Source organism: Erigeron canadensis, chromosome 6 (assembly GCF_010389155.1).
Source record: "Erigeron canadensis isolate Cc75 chromosome 6, C_canadensis_v1, whole genome shotgun sequence".
Lineage (NCBI taxonomy): Eukaryota > Viridiplantae > Streptophyta > Magnoliopsida > Asterales > Asteraceae > Erigeron > Erigeron canadensis.
In genome coordinates, this window is record NC_057766.1 from 42705271 (window position 1) to 42730277 (window position 25007).

Below are 25007 nucleotides of genomic sequence, written 5' to 3' on the forward strand. Positions count from 1 at the left end.
AGTATTTGTTTTCTTACGAAGAGTTAAAATAACACACGAACATTTTGTCCAAATCACATTCTATATGTCGACAACAATATTGCATATATACTATATAGCTAGGGACATGCCAAAGACACTTCATGAAAATCATAACATGATATCGAGCTAGCTAGCATACGTGATGGACCAATATTATTACTTTCTATTTACATGTAAACAATCATACGTAGCGATCTATCTAACGTACCAAGAAGAGTATATGAGGGCTGAAAAGGACAAGTCACATAGGGAGCTAGGCAACAAATAAAGTTTAGTAGTCAACATGAAACAAACTAATGAGTGATGATCACGTGACCTGATCGAACCACCACTTAATGGCCGAGCTTTCTTGACTATTCTCTAGTCATCAATCAAATTTTAATATAATACGAGTACTACGTAATTGTTTTCTATATTTCAATTGTAATTTTAGTTTTTTTTTTTATATAAAAATTATTATATATGTATGATCTAATTGTTAGCTGTGTATTTTCAATAACCACATCTCATAGGTCATAAGTGATAGATGATGTATTATACGAAATTGATAATTTAACTATTAGTAAATAAATGTAGCTATTTAGCCGTTATAAATCTCTTTCATAAACTGGTCATGATTCATTTGTAATAACCGTCGCCATAAACTTTAATTATACGTACGTAGTATGGTTAAGATCTCCAAGTTATAAGATATAAGGGTTTTGCTAAACAAAGCCCTATGGGCATTTATTAAGATGCATTAATTAGTTGTACACTTATCATAAAATTTAGGGGGCCGACATTTAATATGTAAATGTACAACATTTTTATGCACGTTAAGTGAAGTTCCAAGGGCTTATTTTCCAACATATAATTAAGGCTTTATATAAAGCAACATGGTTGAATCAGTGGTAAACACTCTTGCCTCTGGAGACAGAGGTCATGTGTTCGATCCTCATCCCGTGCAAAGGTTGGAGGGTCTTTTCTACCATTTAGGTAGAAACTGGAAGCAGTCTCTCTACTTAGGTAAAGGTAAGGTATGCCTACATCTTAACCTCCCCCATACCGTCGAGGTATTGGGGCTCAAAACCCGCAGAAAGCGGCACTGAGCAGTTACTTACTTACTCTAATTAAGGCTTTATATAATATGTTTTTTTTTTGAAAGGCTTTATATAATATGTTAAGTAAAACAAATTAATTACATGTTGATGTAGAAAATGATGGCTTGTTCCCAAAGCTTCCAGGACCTACACAGTGCTCACTTGTGGTATGGTTCTACAATAATTTGAGAACATACGATAAATTAGACAAGAAATTAGTGATCGAGACTCGATAAGAAGATGTTTAAAATGTATTGAGGTGCACCAATCCAAAATTTAGTGACGTGAAATGATATAAAATACCAATTATTTAATTAAGGCCATGAAAATGATGTGATGATCATTCCATGATCGAAAGTATAGTAGTATTAGTATAGGTTCAAACAATGTTTGAAAAAGAAAGGGGCGGGGGCGTATGGAAGGAACGATGAAGGTAGAAAAAGTGACATAAAATGGAAAAAGTAGACAATATATAAAGCCGTAATCCCTTTTAACGGGACGCCCCACGAATGCTTTTTATTGTATCCCCAACTATATTCTTGTTACAGATTTAGTCCTAAACTTTTCTTCTTATCCATAACAAAACTATTTTTGTTTGTTTGCGACGAATTCACAAATGAGCAGATGGATGGTTACCAAAACGAAGATGACCCGACATGGGTGGACTTCAGGACTTCTAAACGAACCTCTTAATTTAAGGTATATTACTATCAATTTACATAATGTGATAATTAATAAGATAGTTCATATATAAATTAATGTGGTAAAAGTATTAACGTGATAAGGTCGGCTTTGGAGGGGTGCAAGAGGTGCATTTGGGCTAGGCCCATTCCCTCCAAGGGCCCATAATTAATTTCTAAAAGCTTATTGCAAGTTTCATTCATAAAATCAGTGTGTAAGAATACCACCCAGCTAAAAGAATAGCAAAAAGAAAAAGGGAAAATGAGAAAAGGAGTAAGTAAAAGTAACTATGATGTCAGAGTCTCAGTGGTGGTTAGGGTTTCAATAACAATGGGGTAAAGCATGAAGGACTAAAAGAGAGAACTATGAATTGAGATAAGATTTATTTGAAAGAAATATACGGCGTGTGATTGTTGAGATATAGAGTATCGGTTAAATAATATAGCTTTTCTATTTTCTACTTTAACGTTGATTCTTTGTTTTAGATAACTAAGCAATTTACACCAATAGTATAGGTCCTCATTATGGTTACATAATAGATTTTTTTAGGTACCAACACTTATATTAAGAACATTTAATAAACTTGAGCTTTAAATGATTTTCGTCAACCTACTATCTTAGAGACCCATTCTTTATTCTTGGGCCGGGGCCCGAATTTTTTCACATTTTCGGAGACGACACTAACTAATTAGTGACTAGAAACTTAGAATTAGTTATCCATATAGAACCTCGAGATCGATAATAGTGATACACATAGACATATAGTACGTCATTACTAAAAAGAATATGATCATTGATACGTACGTTCATTGATCATGCCAGTGTAAAAAGAATATGACTGGAAATAGTAAAGATTCAGGGACCATATATGTAAGAAAAAAATATTGAGTTTTTACAAGTAAAATAAAGAACACCCCAATCAATGTTTGAAGATTTTGGTCATGGTCACAAACTTACCGATGCTTCCTCTCTCGCTCGTGGAACCACCCGTCCTTCCATACGATAAATAAAAGTCTGTACGTCTCTATCTATTATGATTTCTTTACTATTAAAATTCTTATCCATTTTTTACATTATATATATACGACTTCCCACACTCCTTATTTCCACTCAAACTACTAACAATTCCATTCCAATTCCTTTTATTCTAGTTCTACTCCTACATATATTTTTCGAAGACTACACACACAATTACTTGAGTTCAAAATCAATAATTATAATGGCGTCATCACCTAATGAATCATCACTAGACCTTATCCGACAACACCTTCTCATAGATGATCTTTCTTTCCTTCAAACATATTCAGATATTTCTATTTCACCTAATAATAATTATAATTCGTCTCCTTGTTCTTCTTCATCCTACGTGTCTTCTGACGAAATCTTTGAATTTAATGTCATGCCACACAAACAAACCAGTTTCAACGAGCGTAAGCCCTCGTTGAACATATCGATTCCGTTTCCGCCGCAAGTAGTGGAAACACCAGTAGTGGCGGAAACGGTATCTACTAGTGTAGATGATAAAAGACGTTATAGAGGAGTGAGGCAACGTCCGTGGGGTAAGTTTGCCGCGGAAATTAGGGACCCGAATAAAAAAGGTACAAGAGTTTGGTTAGGGACTTTTGATACCGCGATTGATGCCGCGAAAGCGTATGATAGGGCCGCGTTTAGGCTACGCGGAAGTAAAGCTATATTAAATTTCCCATTAGAAGTCAGTAATTTAAATAAGGCGAAAGAAATGCCTATGGTGGTAAAAAGTAATAACACAAAGAAACGGATCGCGAAAAATGATGACGTGGAGGAGAGTGTAAAAAATTTTAAAGAAATGAAAACAGAAACGGAGGTTGTGGAAAACGGAGTTGGGCCTTTAACGCCGTCAAGTTGGAAGGCTGTTTGGGATTTTGGTGACGGTGAAGGTAACGGAAAAGGTATATTCGAGGTGCCACCGTTATCTCCTTATGGGTTTTCGACTGGATGTATGGTTATTTGAAGAGGATTTAACGGCGTTTACTTAATATGGTAAACGTTAATGGGAATGGATAAACGATAGTTATGTTAACGTTTTGTATTATCTACACCCCATTTCTTTTTTGAGAAACGAGAAAAAAAAAAAAAGAAATAAGGTGGTGAGGTGTTTAATGTATATACTAGGAAGTGAGGAGTAGTGTGCACGTATTTGCTTCATTTGTTTTTTTAATATTATATATATCTCTTTGTTATTATCGTGAATTTAATAAATGAGGTTGAATAAAAATATATTCATTTTTAAAAGTTTTTTGCTTTGATATTGTTTCGAGATTATCGTGTTATGACCTCAAAATAAGATGTTATTATGTAAAATAGAAACTTATAAAACAAGATTTTATCATGAAATCTTTTACTATATTAAAACATAGTTGCTATAATAATTTATCGATAAATAATAGTTCTTTGATTTCTTAATGTTAACTTTTGTTTTTAACATTAACTTTAATTTACACTTTTTTTTTTGTTTTTCATAACAAATTTATATTTTTTACCCAATAATTTAAATATAATAAATAAATAATAATAACTAATATATATCCCATAGAGTTATAACTAATAATACTTATCCAATAAAATAGTAACTAATATATATCCAATAATATGTTATATCATATATATTTATAATTAATTAATTAACAATAAATTAAATTTAATGTAAAAATATCAAGATTTTAATAGTAATTATATAATAGAGACAGTTGACTTATGACTTATTAACTAATTATATCGCTCGATTTTATCAAATTGATTCTCGATGATGTCACCATTTAGTTTTTACATAATTTTATTTAATTAATAAAAAATAAATAACTAAAATAATTATTTTTACAATGTTATTAAAATTGGTTTCTATCTACAAAGTCCGACTTTCATACAAGAACAATTGTACATCGAAATATCTCGAGTTAAGTCGAGAGGGGGCTTTAAGGTGTTAATATGTGACAAAGATGAGAAGACAAAAGATATTACAACAAATTTCGTCTGTAAAAAATTCTTTCAACTGATGAAGCAGGGTATATGCTTCCAATGTTTTTTTATTACATAAGTTTTTTTCTATTAACTTAACATTCTTGGCATTTGAATTAAACACATAATATCTATATATATCTTCAACTTTGAACTTATAAGCTTTTATGAGTTACATCTATTAATATTAATATTAATAATGTAGTAAGTCTCGTATTCAGTGTTAGACACGAGTCTAAAAGCTGGTTGCTAAGTCTCGTGTCCAGTGTTAGACACGAGTCTAAAAGCTGGTTGCTAATTCTATAGAGCATGGTGCATCGAAATATCATAATAATGGTTAACACTTTTGTTTATAAAAATAGTGGTTAAGGGTCATGTCTTGTAAAGTCAAAAATTATTTTGTAAAGTCAAAAATTATTTTTTATTGTAGTTTCAAATTGGATGAGGTTTTCCTATCTTTTTGAATTTCGTTAGAAACTTTATGTTACGATTTGATAGCGAGAAGTCTAGTATACGTTATTTTAACTGGGTGCGTCCTAGATTACTAGAGAGCTCACTCGAAGTAATAATTCCTACTCCCACAATGTAGCATCTTTCTATCTTAAGTTCTGATAAAATCATCTACATCTCAATTTACCCATACACTTACATGATATTACTTAACTTTACTGAATTATACGTGATATTGAGACTACAAAAAAGTATCAGTTCAAATGAGAGTATCTAATCCTTTGATTCTTAAACGGATTCTGGCTATAAATTAAGAAAACAAAACATATAGGCTTCGTTTGGTTGTAGAAATGTTTTATGGTTTTTCATTTTTAATTTTCTAGAAAATGAGAAGGGTTTTTATTTTCTAAAAAACAAATAAAAATTTAAAAACGTGTTTTTAGAAAATTAGAAAATATGTTAGGGATGTGACAGGTTGGGAGGGGGGAAATGAAAAATGAAAATGGAAAACAGAAAACAAAAAACAAGGAAAAGATGTTTTCAAGTTTTCAATTGAAAAGTATAAAACATTTTTTTCTATTTTCTTATAAAATATTCTTAGAAAACTATGATTAAAACGTGTTTTCCATTTTTAAAACAAAAATGGAAAACAAGTCTTGTTTTCCACAACCAAACACACCCATAATCCATTGTATCCGTGTGTTAATGTATGTTAGTAATAACGACAATTCACTACAACAAATATATCATTTTCTCACACTTGTTTTTCATACCTTTAAAAAGTGTGAAAAATTTTCATTTAATCACATTTAAAAGTGTGTAGAAAATAACTTACATTTCAAAGTGTGAAGAAGTTTAAAAAATCACAATATTTACACACTTATATATGTTGAAAAGAAAAGTTCACACTTTCAAATGTGTAAAAATATATCAATTGTTTATACTTAAGCATGTGAAAGTTAATTTGTAACATTTATTTTTTTCCACACATGGAGGGTGTGAAGAAACCGTGTGTTATAAATTGACTTTCACACTTTTAAGTGTTAACATTTTGTTTACACATTTATAAGTGTGAAAAAATTATAACTTTTGAAATTTATTCACACTTTTAAATGTAACTTTTTCCTACACACATTTGTTTGAACCTAAAACGACAGGCCTAGTGACAATACGGGTTTGACCACGACAACCATCGTATCTCCTGAATATATAGTGCAAACCTAACAAGCTCTTAACGAGCCTAAGGTGACAATGGCTGTGGGTATATGTTTTCCATAGAAGGATATGGAGCAAGTGAGAATGGTCACTTGGCTTGTGTTATTACGTTGTATGATTGCTATGATATCATGTAATTAGACATTTATGTCTTTTGTAATATACATGCATCTGAAAGGAATATGAGTTTGACACTTGCTACATGTATGTGTTTGAAGTCAAGAGTCTCTCCACTAGATAATGTAGTGAACATGTAATTCACCATTATATATGAAAGAGGGAGAATGTGGCACTGAATGCCATACATATGTAGGTGTAGTGTGAATATATATGTCTTGTACTATGTATCATATCAAGTGGGGAATCTCCATTGTAGGTAAATAAAAGGGGTTTTACCCATATATGGTGAAAAGTGAGGTAAATCCTTTGTTACCCAAGAGATTCTCCTGGTAGAAACGTTGTCCACCTTTATTTATAAATAAAATGGATAAGTGGATATTGTCTTACAATAATTGTCACTCATTTGAAGCTATATAGTATATAAAATTTGGACCAAGGAATTGTTTGCCATGCATCTAGGTCTTGTTAACATATATGTAACCATATGCGTTTTTTATATGTGATTAAATTAATAACTTTTTTTTTTAATATTTTTTATAACCGAATGTGAACAAATAAATATTTATTTGTAGTGATTTCGTAATATAATACATTATAATATAACTATAATAATAACCATCAATGGTTACATATGGTCTTATGTCATGGTAGAATCGTCTAATTGAATCTAATTAGTTTATATTATATTTTTAAGAAATTTAAAAGTTCAATGAATGACATTGGTTAATATAATTAAAGTGTCAATAGTATGATAACTGTGTTTTTTTTTAAATGTATGTATTATTTGTGAACATCATGGTATACATTATTTATTGGGTCCGCGTTAGTGAACTGTCCGGATCGACCCCAATTTAAAACCCTTGATGTTAATTGATATAATCACAATATAATATGAATCTAATAGCTTCTTCTATTTAGTGAACATCTTGCGGATGTTTTAAAAAAAAATAAAATAATACCGACCATTTTACTGCCCATAGGGAATGTGACACATGTTTTTAATTACTATACTAAAAACGGTAAGCCAACGGGATATATTCGATCACATTAGATAAAGAAAATGATAAATCCCTTTAAAGATTAGCCTAATTTTTTTTTATAAAAAAACTATAAGAAAGTGACATGTGATATTCACTAATTTTCTTTTCTAACCTTGTCCTCTAATTTTTTTCACATGTCTATCATTTAATAGTTATTAGGCTATTTTATTAAGATGATTAATTATTCCTCAGAAGATTATACATTTGATCACATTATTGTTGTAAAAGATGATTACACTATGATATGATATGATATGTTATCATATCCTTAAAAGATCTTTAAAACACAATTTCACCAATAGTAATGTACGAAGCCACTATGATATAACTGGATAAAATAAAAATAAAATTAAAAATAAAATTAAATGGGTAAATATATATTTTTTCGAAAGGTGTGGATCATTCACTCGCAACAGGGGATCTAGCTTACGTTGTCTTAACCGGGTCCGCGCTAGATAGCCCCTCACCTTCAATACCTAATAGGAGGAGAAAATCTCAACTAAATCGCCCGAAGGCACGATATTTAATTGAGATAAAACTCTGCCCCATCTGGAGGACTCAAACCTGCTTCACTGGAGGACTTTATTGTGAAATTCCTTCAAATGTGCTTCCCAGGTCTCGAGTTCGAAACTTCCAACATGTAAAGTTGGTGCTCAACCACTGAGTTATAATGGGAAGTACATGGATAAATATTTAATCATACAATGGTTAGTGGGTTAAATATAACTTAATTTGGGGCCACTTATATTTTTGTCACGAAATTAGGTCCTTTTCAGTATGTCATGGAAATTAAGTCCATCCAATAGTTTGCTACATGTCAATGAATTCTACAAGCAAATGGAGCCCATTATTTTTGTATTGGTATTAATAATATATTGTCAAGAATTTAGACAGACACAAGTTGTGCACGACTTACATATACTTTGTGACCCTATATGTCCCGAGTCTAAATTTCAACTCCTCGTGCAGAAGAAAACTTGTACAATATAATTTTCTTGTGATAATGGCACATCAGAGAGGTAGCTTTCAAGGCTAATACTTTCATTAGCTGGTGCTTGACATCCTTCGACTATTCTAATTTTTTATATAAATTTAATCCTCGAACTCAAATTCAAAAAAAAAGAAAAGAGATCATACTACTATAATTAATTACACTCACAGTCAAACAATCAACTATGAAATTATATCATAAAACGATATATGATAAATAAATAAAAACAAATATTAAAATTTTGATAAGTCTCGGTTATCATAATCGACCATTTTTCAAAGGAAATTACTATTAATACCACAAAAGTTAATACATATATCATAATTATGTTATACTGGATTGTACAGTATGCATTAAAAGATGTTTTTGTGGCAAAGTAATCAAAAACATTGGTACAAATTATCACTCCCTTTTTCAAAACTTATTAGTCGTTGTTTGTTACTCGCCAATTAAATGGTTTAAGTGTAAAAAGTTACTTCATTTAGTGAAACAAAAACATGTCGGCATTTTGCTATTGCATAAACTATTCCCACGTAAGCTAAATGTTATAGAACCTATCATTTGAAATCCCACTTGTTGCTAAAAAAGACAAAAAAAGATAATGCATATTCATGAACCCAATGGGGAAATAGTTATAAAGATGACGCCTACTGCGTCGGCAATGAACTAAGTTGTTCTGGCATAAGAACAACAAAACACACATCTTAAATGAATTGCAAAACAAAACACACATCTTAAATGAATTGCAAAGAGTAATATGAGGGACCATTCGGGCACATAGTTGTGTCTCGTTTAATTCGTGTGAGCATATGTATGAAGACATAAACCTAATTTTCATAAGCTTAAAATATGTCTAATAAACTTAATTTTGATCCATGGATGATTTTACTCCTCTTCTTACCTTAACTCCACATTGTACATGGATTTTACTTGTTTCTTTCCTTAGTTCCACTTCCGGCGACATGCTCTTAATCTGATTAATTATCCTTATTCCAAAGTATTACAATTCGGATTCTTACTTAAGGTACATAATTCTTTTAGCGCTACTACACATGTAACTTTATCTTTTCCCGACATTGGGTATTTGGGTCATGATTTGGGTTCTGTTTTTAGTTCTCGGCCATTTCATAAATAATATAAGAAATATATTTTTTTAGCTTATATAACAAAGTGTGACTTAACGGTTGGACATGAAGCCCGAAAGGGGGGTACAAGGCAAGTTGGGGGAAGGGGTAGGGGGCCAGTGGATAGTGGAGTGGTTTAATCGACTAGTTGCAACTTATTGCAAAAACTTGCCAATGGATATGATTTTGAAAGGTGGATATGACCACAAGCCAGGCAGCCAGCTGCATATCTTGGGCATCTGAGGCGATTTTTTGGATGTTATTGTGCATTCTCGCATTAGACCAAAGACCAAATACTAATCAGCTTCTATACAAAATATACAATTACAATTACTTTTGCTGATGAACATTAACGGTAAGGTTTTGTAAAAGGTTTTCTAATATATATTTTTTTAAACATTATGTCTAACACTTAAAACTCATAACCTTTTGGAGTTTTGGCTGATGTACAAATCGAATAGTGCTAAACTCGATACATGTTTTTAACCTATTATATTATATTGTATACTCGTATAACATTGAAGAAAGGAAAAACATTTGGTGATACTAAAATATCATTAAAACGTCATGAAAGCATCAACATCTCTGATTCCCTTTGGGCGATCTACTTTGAAGACCTACATTGTGGCCTAAAAGCTCTAGTGTTTATCCAATAATTATAGATTGATTATTTTGAAAGGATTTTGTGAACAAGTGGCCGGGATCAATTAAATATAATAAGGCATTGAAGCGTGCTTCCAACTTGCATCTATTTTGTAAATTTTTACACAAACATTAATATTTTGATTCTACAACTATCTACTTATGACTTATCTCCTCTAATAGATAGATTCGTTAGATAATACAAGTAGTTCGACTATATATTAATGTACATTGTGCATAGGTCTTCTTTGCGAATCTGTAACACATTGGAATGTGGAAAATTTGTTGAAATTCATAGATTAATACTAGTATAGTTTATAACATTAGACATTTCGGGTAGATCGTAGATATTGCAACAAGACTGATCACTGCTTATGTCGGGTACGCTTTTTTTTTTTTTTGACATATTTTAACTTCAGTTGGAGGATTTATCTTATTATTCCTTTGCTTTCTTCATCAAGTATATGACAAATATTCGATATGTGATGACCGGTACTTCAAATGCAAAAATGATCAATCATATGTTGAATAACATCTACACCAACCTGCATCCGAGCCAATAAACTATTTGACTAGCTAGAAAACTAGAAGATTTTGTTCAGTAGCCATGTGTAGATATTAGACATTATTATTCTTGCTTAGAGTTCAAATAGTAAAAGAAAATATCATCTAAGCTAGAGGCGGCAGGTTGGGTAATACACTGAACACTTGAACCATATTGTTTTTTGCATGGGTCAAATTAGGGGTGTTAGAAAATAACCAAACCCAGATAACCTGACCCAACCCGAATGAGTTTGGGTGAAACGGGTTGGGTTAACTATTTGGTTTGTGAGTCGTTATTTGGGTTAACCCGAATAACCCAAAGCCTAATCAGTTTAGGTTGCGGGTAAAGATTTTATAATTTGGGTCAACCCGAATAACCCAAATACGATATATGCTTATATATATACACATTAATATAGCACATTAATAACTCATTAAATTTGTTTAAAGTATATATTATTTGAATATTAAATTTTCATTTATAAACAAAATCAGAAACGTGCAATGACAATGGATGTTTAAAAATACACTTATAATAAAAAACGATAAAAATATGTATATAAGAAGAGTTTTTAATATCAGTAGTTTTTATATTTTTATATAGTTTATAATTTATTTGTTTTGTTTATGACTTTTGTTCTAATAATACTATCATCTTTTCATGCAATAATTCAAAAAAAGGTGTTGATATTAGTACCATCGAATTTAATAAAGTTACCACACAGTACAATATTTATAGTTGACTGTACAAACACATATTGCATAAATATGGTAGATCAATAAAGTTTTATGGTACTATTATCAATTCTCTTCAAAATACGCACACTTTTGGATATAAAGAACTTAATCTATATAAGTATCACTTTTATTTAAGTTTTTGAAATTGGAATTATATTGCTGCAATGTTGCGTAACTAATGCACGAAAATCCAATCACATTTTATTTTGGGTTACCCAAATCCCGATCCAAAAAACCTGAACCCAAACAACCCAAACCCGAAGAACCCAAATCTTATTTGGCTTGGGTTGCGGGTTAATTTATAATTTTTCGAACCCCGAATAACCCGAAACCCAATTAACCCGACCCATCAACACCCCTAGGTCAAATGGCTGTTTTGTTCCACCCACACACACATTTTATCACAACTGATAATATCATTCTCTTTTATTATATATCACAACTGCAAAAAAAAAACTGTATGATATCAACTCTAATCTAAATCTTACAATAAACGATTTAGGAGATTTTATACACTATAATACTATATACTTAACATGACTTTAGGTGACTTTATATACGTTTTTCTTTCAGCCATATGCCTTTATTCAGCCGGTTAAAATATTTCCCACATATCAACGACTCATCTATAAGTAAATGGGTAAAAACTGCCACCTTTAGTTTGTAAGATGAAAGGTTAGTTTTAAAAATGAGAATGGGCTAATTACAGAGCTTGGTTGAATGTAGTCCATGTGTTGAGCATGTATGTAAAAATGTGTTTATACATGGTTGAGATAGTAAAAACCTGAATAACACCATGAGCAGCAATCCTCAGTATACTATCGTGAAAACTGACGTCTACTTTTTCCCATGGTACACGAGAAAGGCCAGTCACCAGTTCTTCTGCACCCATATGAAAGAGGCATTAAGGAAGAACAAATTCCAGAAAAAGACTGGTATCTTATCAGAAAAAGAAAAAAAAAATAATATAACTAGTTATTAAAATCATGGACCTTCCAAGTCATTAACAAAATCACCATTGGTCAAAACTTGTTGGACATCATATGCCTTGCAGCGTTCTTCATATACAATATGAGGATATCTCTCATTTCTGGAGTTCTGCCACTGCAGACAAACGGTGTTTTGAGTAAAAATAGTTACCAGATATAGTAGAACCATCAAAGTCCAAGGTAAGGAATGTACCTTTGGCAGCTCTGTGTTACGCCTAATTGATGATGTTCTCCAGCCTACTATATCTGATATTATATTATTAGGGAAAAACAAGAAAAGGTAATCCTTTACTCGATGGAATACTAACTGTTTAATGGAATATATATGGAACATATAGGATACGGTCGCAGCAAGCATTAGAATATGCCACCCTCCGATGAAATGAATGAAGTGCTGACCTGTACAGCTTGGAAATGTCAACAAAGAGGACATAAGAATACTTGAGGTCATTTAAAAACTTACCCAAAAGCGAAACAAGTCAAACTCATTTTAAGTTACCCAAAGACTATTATTAATGCTTGCAGCATCCTACAATGTTTAATTAATTACTTCATATGATCATGGCAATAGAACTTTTAAATATTTCGTTTGGGAAATGGTAAAAATAAAAGTGTTTGTGGGTCGACCCAAACCCAACCCAGCCCCTTTTAGTTCGTTATAACCCATCCTAAGCAAATAACCCATATCTATCCGAATCTGTACGACCTGTCACTTCACAGTCAAACACTGCATCCAAGCCACCCACCTTCACACCTCTAGATAAATCACTGATTCACACATCACACTAAACTTACATGAACTGACAATCACCGGAATCTTCCAACATGCGTTTAAGCAGGGGAGGCTTTCCTCCATCATCATCCGTAAGAAAAAGATGGCGACCAGTTCTTCCAAATATCCAATGAATTACAAGAACAGCAGCCTTTTCAAATGCGGATACACCAAATAGAATTGGGACTTGTTTGTTTCCCCTTGAACCAAGATGAGGTGTCGCAACGGTAATAAAGTTAATTGGAACCAAACCACCAATTGTGGCCGTCGATTCTTCATAGTCTATATCATCAGATTTTTCCTCAGGAGGCCTATACAATCTTCCAATTGCATATCTAGCCACTAAACCTCCCACAGAATGTGCAACAAAAGAAATCTTACGAAGACTTGGCTTTTGCTTTATAACTTCAGTGACCTGAGGTCAAACCAAAAGTGCATGGATGATGGATTCCCATTTGAACATATACACGGTAATCATGAAAAGAGAAAAACATCAACCTCGTGTGACAATCGCTCACCCATTACATCTACACCATCTAATGTTTGTGTAGCTGCATTTCGTTCACTTCCTAAATTGGATAAGAAACCAATCAGAATATACAACTAACTTAAATCAAGATGTGAACTTGCATGAGTACAGCAACTTAGAGAAGCCAAAACAAGAGTAGTTGTAAAACTGCGTGTCATTAAGGCAGTGTTAAATAATAAGCTAATAAAGAATCCTTACGGTGAACAAATACTTCATCTGGAAATGTTTTGACAAATTGCTCAGAAGCAAACTTCCAATCTGTAGAACTATAAAAACAAACAAATAATTGTTGATCAGGCGGGCTATAGGAGCACAAATGAAATTATAAAAGGAAACATCGGGACGTAAACTATTACTCCGTATAAGGATAGTACTTCTGATGGAATACTCCACTCGGTGAATCTCTATATTTGCAATGTACATCTTTGCTGATCTCTACTAAATCTTTTCAGCATTTAATCATTTCAAACTTCTATGTTTGAATGGTATGATAGTTCATGTAATATTATTCCACAAAACTAGTTTGGATTCATAAAACTGTTCATATTACAAGTTTCTACTCATTATCGCCGATCTTTCAAGCAGATTTTATCATTTAGTTACTTTGAATGACATCATCTTAAATTGAGTAATCTATAATACTCAAAATACAAAGAAATATGTAAATTTATCATTCAGAAGTTGTTCCTTTTCCTGCCAAATCTATAGATTTTTCTCTGTTTTTAATAGAGTTAGAATGCATTTGTCTAATAATGGCAGGCTGAACTGATCTGCATCTGTTGTGGTCATACAAGGTGCAGAAATCAATGGCTGGATATTCCCATGTATGGTCTAACACTTCACAAAACTAACTATTCCACCCTTATAATGCATGAGTATCACGAATACTGCTTTATATCACTTTGGGGTTATTCAGAGGAGATTTCAATAGAGCGAGTAATTTGTGTTTGTGTATCAAATATGGAGGTTATGGGTATGTGATGCTGCACAAAAACCATTTCTAAAAGTTTGTTTTTTTGAACTGCAGCCCAAACACCATTTCTAGCAGGTACAAATGATTACAGCAGATACAAACAAGAGGATCACAATCACAAGTCATCATGACTTGCTAATAACTTGCTGATTAACAACAAAGGACCCATTAAGCAATTTCTCTAGAACAAAAAACCACTTCCAGCTTTCTATATTTCTCACTATGAATTGACAATTTTAGAAGAAGGCATTAAAATTTATGAAAACATAAAAACTGAACATCATAGAATAGAATATTAGAATGTAATCGAGGGACTGACCTCCCTAGTATACCGTTAACCATGACAACAAGATGATCGACAGACGATTGATCATTACCACTACTACTACAACTGAATACATTTACTCCTCTTCCTCCGGCTGCTGTCTTCGATAAGCAAACATTGTCATCATTTTCCATTTCGCTGTTCGACACCTCCTCTCCAGCCTCCCACAACATATACGCAACTATAAATTCATATATAAAAAAAATAAGACAAAACTAAATACAGAGAGAAATAGACTTCCAAGTTAAGGTAAAATTAACATAGGTATTGAGTGCACGAATTAACAAAAGAATTAAACAAGTAGCACTTGTAATATGTCAGCGTCACTTATTTTAAGTGTGTGAATGTGAGTTTCACGCTGCATATGTTAATTTGTTTCATATTTATAGGAGGACACGCATAGAGTACACACCAGCTTTTACACGCTGACCATGATGTAGTCATGTAACATATGTTTTGAACAAAGTATACTTGACCTTTTATGTTGTTTCAACAACAACAACAAGACTCAATCCTTGCGCTGGGTATAGGGGAGGTAAGCTGTAGACAGTCTTACCTCTACACAAAGGTAGAGAGACTGCTTCTATAGGGACCTCCAGCCACAAAGGAGTGCAAGACGGAAAATGAGAAATGTTTAGAAAATCATACCTGTCTGCCGAGAATTTAAAAAGAAGAAATACCTGTCTGCTGAGTCCGGCTACTATGCGGGTCGAACCTTTTATGTTGTTTCATATCCACGTTATACCAAGTATATTTATTTATTTTTTAGACTAAATAAGATGTAAAGTTATTTTAATTGTTGAAAAAGAAAAGTGTTTAAAACTAATAATAATAATAATAATAATACTGAGTAAGTGATCAGTATACGAAAGACACAAATTTTCAAGTTTAACGACTTTTAAATAAGTGTGTATTAGAAAATTCACGTTATTAACATGTTGCTAGAAAGTCACTTTAACTGAGATATTAATGTTTACTACTATATATTATCCACATCAAATCGATCATACGGATTAAATGATAGATAAAACACTTTTAAAGTCATATATTTAACGCGAACTCGTTTAGAGCATTTTAAAAGTTGTATACCTTCCATTGATTAAAAAACTGAAATAAAGAAAGAACACCCAATATTTACAAATTGATCATAAAGATTACTTTTGTGTACTAAAAACGTACTAGCTTATCAACCCATGTTAACTTATAAACGCTTTACAAATATATCGAATTTTATCCGGATAGTTTTAAAATATGTTATTATGTTAAAATGTATAATAATAACGTTAATATATTAAAAAGTTGTGATAAGTTGTTATGTAAATGACAAAACTAAACGGAAACTAAACTTGTGTTGCTGTGAAGTCGTGGACACATGGTTGAAACACATACGGGTGGTAAAAAAAGGAGAGTAAAACACATCCTAAAAGACACCATAGTTTTTGCCTTATTATAATGAAAAATTAAGGTGATTAAAATGTTACATATATAATAGTGTGAGCATTTAATAAAAATTTATATTAATGAGATATACTTAACAAAGAAAGGATATTTGAAATTTTAAATCAATATAAAATATGATGATGTCATAACTAATTAAAAGGTGCATGGGAGTACATAATTTTTAAAAATCTTATGTTATCACAATTATTTTTTATTTATATACTTAATAGATTTCTGTTAGTTGCGAATATATAACCTATCATTTGGGAGTTTGTAAATGCTTGAGAAAGTGATCACTTGAAATGAATAACAAGATATATTACAATTTTCATACAAAATAGTATAAAGCTAAACGAAACACAACTATTTAAAATTTTTTTTATTTCCTTCTACAATATAAACCTACAAATCTTTCTACGCATACATATTACTCATCTAAATGAGTTTGCATTAGTGGGTCTTACCGTCTTACTGTCTTAGTAAATATATTAGATGAATAACATGTGTGTATTGTAATGAGATGACATATATGCTGATTTGAGAGGATATAACCAAACTAAAGAAAAGAACATTTAGAAACCCCCAACTGCCCAAGTTGAATTAGTGGATAAGAGTGAAGACCAATATATTGCATTTTGTCATGTCGGAACTTGGCAGCAGCCCAAAAAGAAATGGACAATTAGCCATTATAATTGATGCCATGATGGTTATCCTTTAAACCCATTTTGGAATATTTGCTTATCGTTTTAACTTTGAAGTTTGTTGATGGAATTTTGCTAATATATACTCGTATCTTACAGACACACGCATACATATGGGATTATTACACCCAATTGGAGCGAAAACTACTCACATATTAATATTTACGAGAGGGAGTATCCGTACATTGCGGCGGTAAGTTGGTGGGGATGATAAGTCATAAGGTGTGATAGGTCATAGGAGGTGATATGTCATCATAAAATGTAATAACCAAATGCCTTAACCATACGGGCTCTGCCCTAGGATTTAAAAATTTCTCGAATATATAACAAATGACATCTCCAATGAAAGAGCATAAAATTTTAAAAACCCTCATATAATTTCCATAATTTATCGATGTACGGTTTATAAAATAAAAGATTTTGAATGAATTAGAGGAATAAAATGATTTATGAAGGATAGAAAAAAAATGAGTGGTTGGGATTTGAGGAGAAAAAAATGGGTAGTTGAGATGTATATAGGTGTATTGTATATGATGCATTCTTGAAAAGTTAAAAGTTGAAAAAATTTAAAGGGAACAAATGATTTATAATGTAATAGAGATAATGTTTAAATAAATGATTAGATCTATATGTGTGTGACAGGTTTTTTTATACGGTCCTATATTTGCTTCCCTCTTTATCAAAAGATAATTTGGTATGCTAATATGTTAATTGTATATGTGATTGTAAATGTTTATTGATTTTAAATTTATTTATTTTTAGTTCTGATTCCATTCATAACATACAGATAAAGCACGGTTTATTCAATTATTATATATTACATATGACTATAGCTTAAACTTGTTTTTTTTACATGTTAAAATCATGAAATTATTAAATCCCTTGATAAGCAAATGTGATGTACGCATATGGCCACAACCCAAAGACATTGATTTTTGGTCATGATTCATGAAAGTTTGTAAATCATTTGGTGTCGTTCATAATTTAGAATAAAAATAAAATAATTTATTATATATAAATAAAATTTAACCAAAAAAACTTTCATCAACTAATAAACTAAAAATTCTATTGGTTAACTAAAACTATCTAACATATCATTAATAAAATTAAAAGAAATCGCTTCTTAATTAAAGGGTTCTTTTTTAACAAAAAATAAAATAAAATGATTAAACCTTCTCATCTAATCTAAATAATTTTTTTTTAATGAAAAGTGAATTTCGCAAAATTTCGTGTTGCGATTTGACAGCGGGATTTATAGAATACTTATACAAACTTAAGTATAGCTTACTTTTAAAGTTTTTATTTTTAGCAATTAACTTTACGTTTTTAACTTTAATTATCAAATCTTTTTTTCTTCTTCTTATTTTAAGGCTTTTAACTTTTACCATCAAATTCTTGGTTTTGGGTATCTATTTTTGTAGTTTCTATCCCTTATAGTATACTTTTAGTTTTCAAACTTTTAGTTAATGTTGTATTTATATATGTTTGCATGACGCAACATCGATCTCGGGCAACGCCCGGGATAAAAAACTATGTATAACAAAATTTATAACAATAGAGTTATTTTATCTATATATTTTAAATCTTTTTTTTTTCTCATCCGTAAAAACATTATATATATGTATAATATATTATTTAACGATTAAAATCTTTTTTTTCCATTTTAAAGATTAAAGTAGTAGATATACTGTATATAAAATAGTAGATTATCTATATCTATATCTATCCATATCTATACTATCTCATAAAGCATTTTGCCTTTTTTGTAAAATTTCAAAAGATGATTTGAACTACCTAAATTACCCTTCTTCTTTATTCATTAATTTAAACATCTTTGTCTAATATACCTATAATATCCTTAAATCTTAACCACTCTTTTTTATTTCTCTATTCAAATCTCAACCACTCATTTTTTTTTTATCTCCTCCATAAATTATTTTATTCCTCTAATTTATTCAAAATCTTTTATCTCAAAAACTGTATATCGATAAGTTATAAAAATTGTATGGTTGTTATTAAAATTTCATGCTATTTTATTAGAGATGTCATTCGATATATTTTCGACGAATTTTTAAATTCGAGTAAGGGACTTATCACCCTAACCGTATAACATGTTATAGTTTTTCTTTATCTTACATGTTACAGTTAAAAGGTTAAATTAGGTGACTCAAGCTAAAATTAAACAGTAAACAAACTAAATGTTAGACTATGAGTTCTAAACAAATCAGTTTTAACGGACAAGCTATAAGAACGGGAAACGAATCCAAAGGTCTGCTCTTGTAATTGATTGCAGTAAAAATGAATTGGATTTTGAAGTTGAAACCTTTGGATTAAAGAAAGAAGGTTCTGATTCTCGTGGGTCAAATAAAGAAGTGGTTAGTAATCTGATAAACCCTAAATCCCCCCTTTTTTATGTTTCGAATTCACGTTACATCTGGATAATAAAAATGTTCCGAATCTTTCTGTTTCGAATTTTATTAGGATGATGATTCCTGGATGGCGCAGAATCCTAGCTCAGAATATACGCAGGGCAAGGACTCTCACTTACCATAATAAAAATATTAATAATCGTGTATATGTATTCTCGTGTCCAGATATTACTAGACCGGTTGCCTCTGTTGAGGTCCCAATTAATCCAGATTCTACCATTTACACTTATGCAGCTAAATCAGAGGTACGGTAGCTACTTTTACATGTGCTTGGTTATAATGTATCAAACTATATCATCAAATATATTTGTATGATGTATCTAACTGTAAATGAGTCCGATATCGTAAGACCTTCATATATTGTTGTTGTATATATCCGGATATACGAGGCATTAAGTTGTCACGTCATCGGTTTACAAGTTTTATTTGGTCGGTTACATAAAGTCGGAATATCTGAGAGTTAGATACTTGCGATATATCACTGTCTATAATTTGATACATTTCCAAGCACTTAATTACTGGCATAGTTACAAGTTCTTATTCATTTCCGCTTTCCAAATCCGAAATCTGAAGTACATGTTTTTTTTTTCTTATGTTGTGTAAGTAGGGGCAAGACTTGGAGCAACTGGTAGCACCTTACTTTATGTTGAATAATTTCGGTTTTTTGAATAACCAACAAGATTTTGTATGATTTTTGATTAGGGTGAAGTGTTTTTTCGCAGGTAAGTTTGAATAAGATGTTTCGTACTAAGGCGACTTCGTTAGCCTTGCCACCAGGATCCCCTCATAGGGTTTACGAGCCTAGTTACAAGGGTATCTGTCGGTTTATCCTCACACTGATGCTCTTTTATAGTGAACAAAGCACGTCTATCCGAGCAGCAAATGTTATTTATCTCCGTGTTGTTTCTCAAGTTGATAAACCGTCAGTTTATGATGGTTAGAGGTTTTGTTTATTTTATTTTGATAATACTCAGTCTGTTACTTTAATGTTCTTATTTGACTACGTGGGATTAATGCAGTTTTGAGGTTGGAGAAAACGTTCAGAACAACATTTTCTATGCTTGTAGTACATATGTGGCTATGTTTGCAACGCTTGAAAGCGGAAGGAAAAGAAGGTGTTGAATTGGGACAGTATGTATATGAGATATACAATCATGATTTAGAAATGAGGGTTTCTAAAGCCGGGGTTAGTAAGTTCGATCTAGTGTTTAACAGTAATTAGAAGCTATCACAATGTTCAACCTATTGTAGTTAGGGATGAGCTTAATGTGCCGAAACACGATACCCGGTTGAGACCTGACCGAGCCCGGTCCAGAGGCCATCGGTGCAGTTCTCAGTCCATAAGTTTATTACATATTCCCGTTCATTCTGGGCCGACCGAAAATACGCTGTTTTACTGGTAAAAATCGGAAAGGAACAATGTTTGCTGAAAGAAGATAGGTTGGAAATCTGGAAACAGTAGGCTTGATGTCAATACTGAGAAAATAATGAACGGGTTCAATGTGTTGAGATAAGTAAACGTAAAACTGGAAAGTTATTTGTTTCTGGCGAAGAAATTGGCAAAGGGGGTAACGGTTCAATTTTGCTGGAGGGAATTTGTGATACTCGATCTGTTGCTGCGACCGCTTCTATTAGCCATTTGTCATGGATTCCTGTAGCCGCCCAACAGAAGCCCGTCTGGCCCACTATCATTCCGGTTCTTGGGTTCCTTTTCTCTGTTTTTCGGGTCTTTGGCTTTGACCAGTCCGGTCCAGTCCGGATTTTGACCCGCCTCATCCCTATTATGTATTGTAGTTGTGGAAACTTTTTAGTTTTTGACAAGGAAGTTCTGAATCCAATCAACTATTACAAAATTTAGGATTTTGGCTTTTTTTTAAAAAAAAAATAAAATAAAAATGTCTAGCTTGTATAAAGAGTTTGATTATGGTATTAACATCCTTCGCGAAATAAGTAATATTTTACTCTCGCTGAAGTGCAGGTTAATTTGCTGTTGTCTAAATGGATGAGGGAGTTGGAAAAAGTATTTTATGGGAATATTGTTGCTTATGATACTGCCATGCTTCCAGAAGCTAAACCAGATGAGTTGCAAAATACAATATGGAAGTAATACATTTACTCATGTTTATAACTAACATCTGCTTCTGCACAATAGTACATCATTGTAGGCTACAATCTTATTTCTTAACTACCGTTTGCTTATGCTTTAGGAATGTATTTTCTGATGATGGTTCACCAACATTTGATGCTGCTGCTTTACCAGCTGTCCTGGCAAGTTTTCACCTCTGCTGTAATATTACTCGTTGTCCATAGATGAGGATCCTTTTTTTGTAACTGAATAAACCATGTTTTTCCAATCCTGTTAGTATTTATAGTCCAATTTTTACATAAACTTTGGAAGGTGTAAACTCTTGCCTCTTTAGAGATCGTTTTAAGGTCAAGACTATAAGATTGACCCAATGTATATGTTGTAAAATAGTTTAACAAATAATTGACATCTTTTGTGAAAATTTTCAGGCATTCACAAGATATGTCCGACGAGAATGCACTTGCTTGTCATTAACAGGTTCGTTACTTGTTTAATAACTACTGGTTCAACTAAAAGATGTAGAAATTGTTAATAGCCTTCTACCAGGCTTCATGACTAGCTTTACACTTCATGCCTACAAATAGAGTTAGATGAAACTAAGTGCTTAAAGTTCCCTTGGACAATCACTTACTAGACAATGTATATTTTTCCTATAACATTTAGGTGCAGTGCATGCCATCTTCTTACAAGTTTAGACATTCACAACATATGCGAGTTGAAAGTGACAATGTGATTTTGATATGCAGATAAAGAATCGATGATGTCTGGCAACTTCATTTTCACCCCTATCGAGAACCTGGACAATCCTAGATAGATTGTATTCATTGATTTTATAGTCGTATGTTATTTCATATGGTTTAGTTATTATTGTTTAGGAAATTTACCATTTTCTCTAATTTTTGATTACCAGAGCAATTCTTTTATTAGTAATTATGCCTCAAATGCCTGAAACTTATTTAAGGCAACATCAATATAATTAGACCATATAATAAGGATGTGGAAAGCACACAACCAAATAATATTGATAACTAACGAAGCAGAGAGTACAACAGCTCAATGCATTGATTTTGGTTATATCCATTATGATGGCCAAGTTAGGCAAATAAAGCACCGGTCATAGTTTATCATCGCAAAACTATTTAGATTCAGCTTCATTTCCATTTAACACATTCCATCTCCTCACATCGCCAACCGGCTAACCAGACCGGAGCTTCTCTCGGACTGCTCAGCCGATGGCGGTATAGGAGCTAACTTCTGCCATTGTTCCAAGATTCTTGGAATCAAGGAAAGATCAAAACGATAACTTAGAGCGCCGTGATCTCTTGGTTTTGTCGTTTTGATCTTACAATCATGGATTTCCTTGGATCCACCATGTTCTTGTGTATTTTTTCCATAGCTTTCGGTCAAGAAAGCATGGACATGAACGTGGACCGTGACCCTGATCTCCTTCCAAGACCTTTGATCATTGAATTCCCAGAATCCCGACTCAGGAATATGACTGATGACCTTGGCATACATTGTATGAGTTGGAGGGTTGCTGTAGAAGCAAACAATTTGGGTCCATGGAAAACGATTCCAAATGAATGTGCAGAATATGTGAAGGATTATATGTTGGGTCGACCTTATAACACTGATCTTGAAATGGTTTCGAAAGAGGCTATACATTATGCCAGGAGCCTGGAATTGAAAGGAGATGGATTGGATGCTTGGGTTTTCGACATTGATGAAACCTTGATCTCGAATCTTCCGTATTACTCAGACCATGGTTTCGGGTATTATTTCATTAAATTGTTATCTTATGGTTTTCTGATACAAGAATTCTGAATTTGCCATCATTGATATTTGATTTAGAAATATGTTGGTAAAAAACTTTCTATGATTTTAGTGCAAACAACCAATTTGGCTAAATATTTCCTCCTTTTTCCAAAAGAAGACCGATGATTGTGAATGTTGTAGACTTCTTTTAATCTTGTATGTTTTCTGGTTAAAATGAAATGTACTTTATTGGGGGTGTGTAGATTGGAAGCTTTCAATAATGCCCAATTCGACAAATGGATTCTTGACGGAGTGGCACCAGTGCTCAAGCCCAGTTTGAAGCTGTATGAGGAGGTACTAAGGCTTGGCTTCAAGATAATCTTGTTGACAGGACGCGATGAAGATAAAAGGAACGTGACAGTCACAAATTTAAACAATGCTGGATATCAGAAATGGGATAAACTCGTTTTACGGTAGGTAATTTCAGTCCAGTCTTACATCTACCATATAACAATATAGTTTAGTTAATTTTCACTTTGGGTTGTTCCTTTTTATTTAATAGTAGATACATAGCCTGCAATTCTTATACGTTATATCTCTTACGTAGCCTAAAATTTGTCATACATCATCTCTTATTGTGCAGAGGTAAAAATGACATAGAAAAGTCAGCAAGTGCGTTTAAGTCGGAAAAAAGGAAAGAGATGATGGATGAAGGATTCCGAATTCTTGGAAATTATGGTGATCAATGGAGTGATTTAGTGGGTACTTCACTGGCAAGCAAATCGTTTAAGCTTTCGAACCCAATGTATCATATACCTTAATTTGTTGTACATTAGTTCACTCGCAACAATTTGTTTATAAACCCGGCCATAGTGTATGTGTAATTTTGTTTTTATCTTTTGTAAAATATTCTCCCCTTTTTTTTTTAATTAAAGTTCAAACGATCATTGCCTTGACTTTTATTAATTTTTCAATTTTTTAAATAATTACACCACCCTTTTTACATGAGTTACTTTTACTTTAATAATCATATCGTTATCCATCTCCACTGTCGTTGCATTACCTATGTACTCTTCTTCTATGTCTGAAGAAAATTTATGCATATCATCATATATTTTAAACATATGCTCAATGAAACAAAAATCTTAAGTAAAATAAATGTATAATGGTTGTTATTAACTTCGGGAAAAAAAAAACTACCATAGTGTCCATATAATACGTCCAGCTAAATATTTTTATAAGTTAAATTCGATGACTTTAATCTAGAATAATAATTACATATTGATTATGTCGAATTATTTTAGCATTGAATTAAATATACATTTTTTTTCCTAACAGTCAATTTTATTCAAAAATTACTAGCAAGAAGC

General features: G+C 32.1%; 4 protein-coding genes across 8 annotated transcripts; 3 read left to right on the plus strand and 1 right to left on the minus strand.

The window, feature by feature from the left end:
* Positions 1-2883: 2883 nt before the first annotated feature.
* LOC122603417 (ethylene-responsive transcription factor 5-like) lies at positions 2884-4052 on the plus strand. The gene has a single exon (XM_043776110.1). The coding sequence runs from the start codon at positions 3001-3003 to the stop codon at positions 3769-3771; it is 771 nt and encodes a 256-aa protein (XP_043632045.1). The 5' UTR covers positions 2884-3000; the 3' UTR covers positions 3772-4052.
* Positions 4053-10631: 6579 nt separating this feature from the next.
* On the minus strand, positions 10632-15567 carry LOC122602569 (putative lipase ROG1). 3 transcript variants are annotated; one of them, XM_043775172.1, is made up of 9 exons: positions 15221-15567; positions 14127-14194; positions 13898-13968; positions 13423-13814; positions 12971-13026; positions 12821-12873; positions 12631-12742; positions 12423-12520; positions 10632-10902 (listed from the first exon to the last, which is right to left on the minus strand). In XM_043775172.1, the coding sequence occupies exons 1-9, from the start codon at positions 15397-15399 to the stop codon at positions 10855-10857; spliced, it is 1077 nt and encodes a 358-aa protein (XP_043631107.1). In that variant the 5' UTR covers positions 15400-15567; the 3' UTR covers positions 10632-10854. The 3 variants fall into 3 exon arrangements, with proteins under 3 accessions (XP_043631107.1, XP_043631106.1, XP_043631105.1); XM_043775171.1 differs by lacking the exon at positions 10632-10902 and having other exon boundaries at positions 12303-12520; positions 12655-12742; XM_043775170.1 differs by lacking the exon at positions 10632-10902 and having other exon boundaries at positions 12303-12520.
* Positions 15568-19585: 4018 nt separating this feature from the next.
* Positions 19586-22812, plus strand: LOC122605773 (ubiquinol-cytochrome-c reductase complex assembly factor 1-like). Of its 3 annotated transcripts, XM_043778729.1 has the most exons (10): positions 19586-19742; positions 19849-20041; positions 20404-20424; positions 20499-20518; positions 20650-20732; positions 20816-20982; positions 21775-21899; positions 22004-22064; positions 22311-22359; positions 22629-22812. In XM_043778729.1, exons 2-10 carry the CDS (start codon positions 19850-19852, stop codon positions 22694-22696), a joined length of 786 nt encoding a protein of 261 aa, XP_043634664.1. In that variant the 5' UTR covers positions 19586-19742; position 19849; the 3' UTR covers positions 22697-22812. The 3 variants fall into 3 exon arrangements, with proteins under 3 accessions (XP_043634664.1, XP_043634661.1, XP_043634662.1); XM_043778726.1 differs by lacking the exon at positions 20499-20518 and having other exon boundaries at positions 20519-20732; XM_043778727.1 differs by lacking the exons at positions 20499-20518; positions 22629-22812 and adding an exon at positions 22546-22628 and having other exon boundaries at positions 20519-20732.
* Positions 22813-22893: 81 nt separating this feature from the next.
* On the plus strand, positions 22894-24593 carry LOC122605774 (acid phosphatase 1-like). The gene is made up of 3 exons (XM_043778730.1): positions 22894-23654; positions 23901-24110; positions 24281-24593. Exons 1-3 carry the CDS (start codon positions 23233-23235, stop codon positions 24456-24458), a joined length of 810 nt encoding a protein of 269 aa, XP_043634665.1. The 5' UTR covers positions 22894-23232; the 3' UTR covers positions 24459-24593.
* The last annotated feature ends 414 nt before the right edge of the window (positions 24594-25007 follow it).

What these genes read in the sequence shown, in the direction of transcription:
- LOC122603417 (XM_043776110.1), top strand. Translation starts at nt 3,001, where the DNA reads ATGGCGTCATCACCTAATGAATCATCACTAGACCTTATCCGACAACAC.
- LOC122602569 (XM_043775170.1), bottom strand. Translation starts at nt 15,399, where the DNA reads ATGTTGTGGGAGGCTGGAGAGGAGGTGTCGAACAGCGAAATGGAAAAT. An exon ending in AGATGAAGTATTTGTTCACC is followed by an intron (nt 13,969 to 14,126) that starts GTAAGGATTCTT and finishes TATCCAATTTAG; the next exon opens with GAAGTGAACGAAATGCAGCT. An exon ending in TCCGGTGATTGTCAGTTCAT is followed by an intron (nt 13,027 to 13,422) that starts GTAAGTTTAGTG and finishes CAAGCTGTACAG; the next exon opens with GTCAGCACTTCATTCATTTC.
- LOC122605773 (XM_043778726.1), top strand. Translation starts at nt 19,850, where the DNA reads ATGATGATTCCTGGATGGCGCAGAATCCTAGCTCAGAATATACGCAGG. An exon ending in GGCAAGACTTGGAGCAACTG is followed by an intron (nt 20,425 to 20,518) that starts GTAGCACCTTAC and finishes GTTTTTTCGCAG; the next exon opens with GTAAGTTTGAATAAGATGTT. An exon ending in CACTTGCTTGTCATTAACAG is followed by an intron (nt 22,360 to 22,628) that starts GTTCGTTACTTG and finishes TTTGATATGCAG; the next exon opens with ATAAAGAATCGATGATGTCT.
- LOC122605774 (XM_043778730.1), top strand. Translation starts at nt 23,233, where the DNA reads ATGGATTTCCTTGGATCCACCATGTTCTTGTGTATTTTTTCCATAGCT. An exon ending in TACTCAGACCATGGTTTCGG is followed by an intron (nt 23,655 to 23,900) that starts GTATTATTTCAT and finishes GGGGGTGTGTAG; the next exon opens with ATTGGAAGCTTTCAATAATG. An exon ending in TGGGATAAACTCGTTTTACG is followed by an intron (nt 24,111 to 24,280) that starts GTAGGTAATTTC and finishes CTTATTGTGCAG; the next exon opens with AGGTAAAAATGACATAGAAA.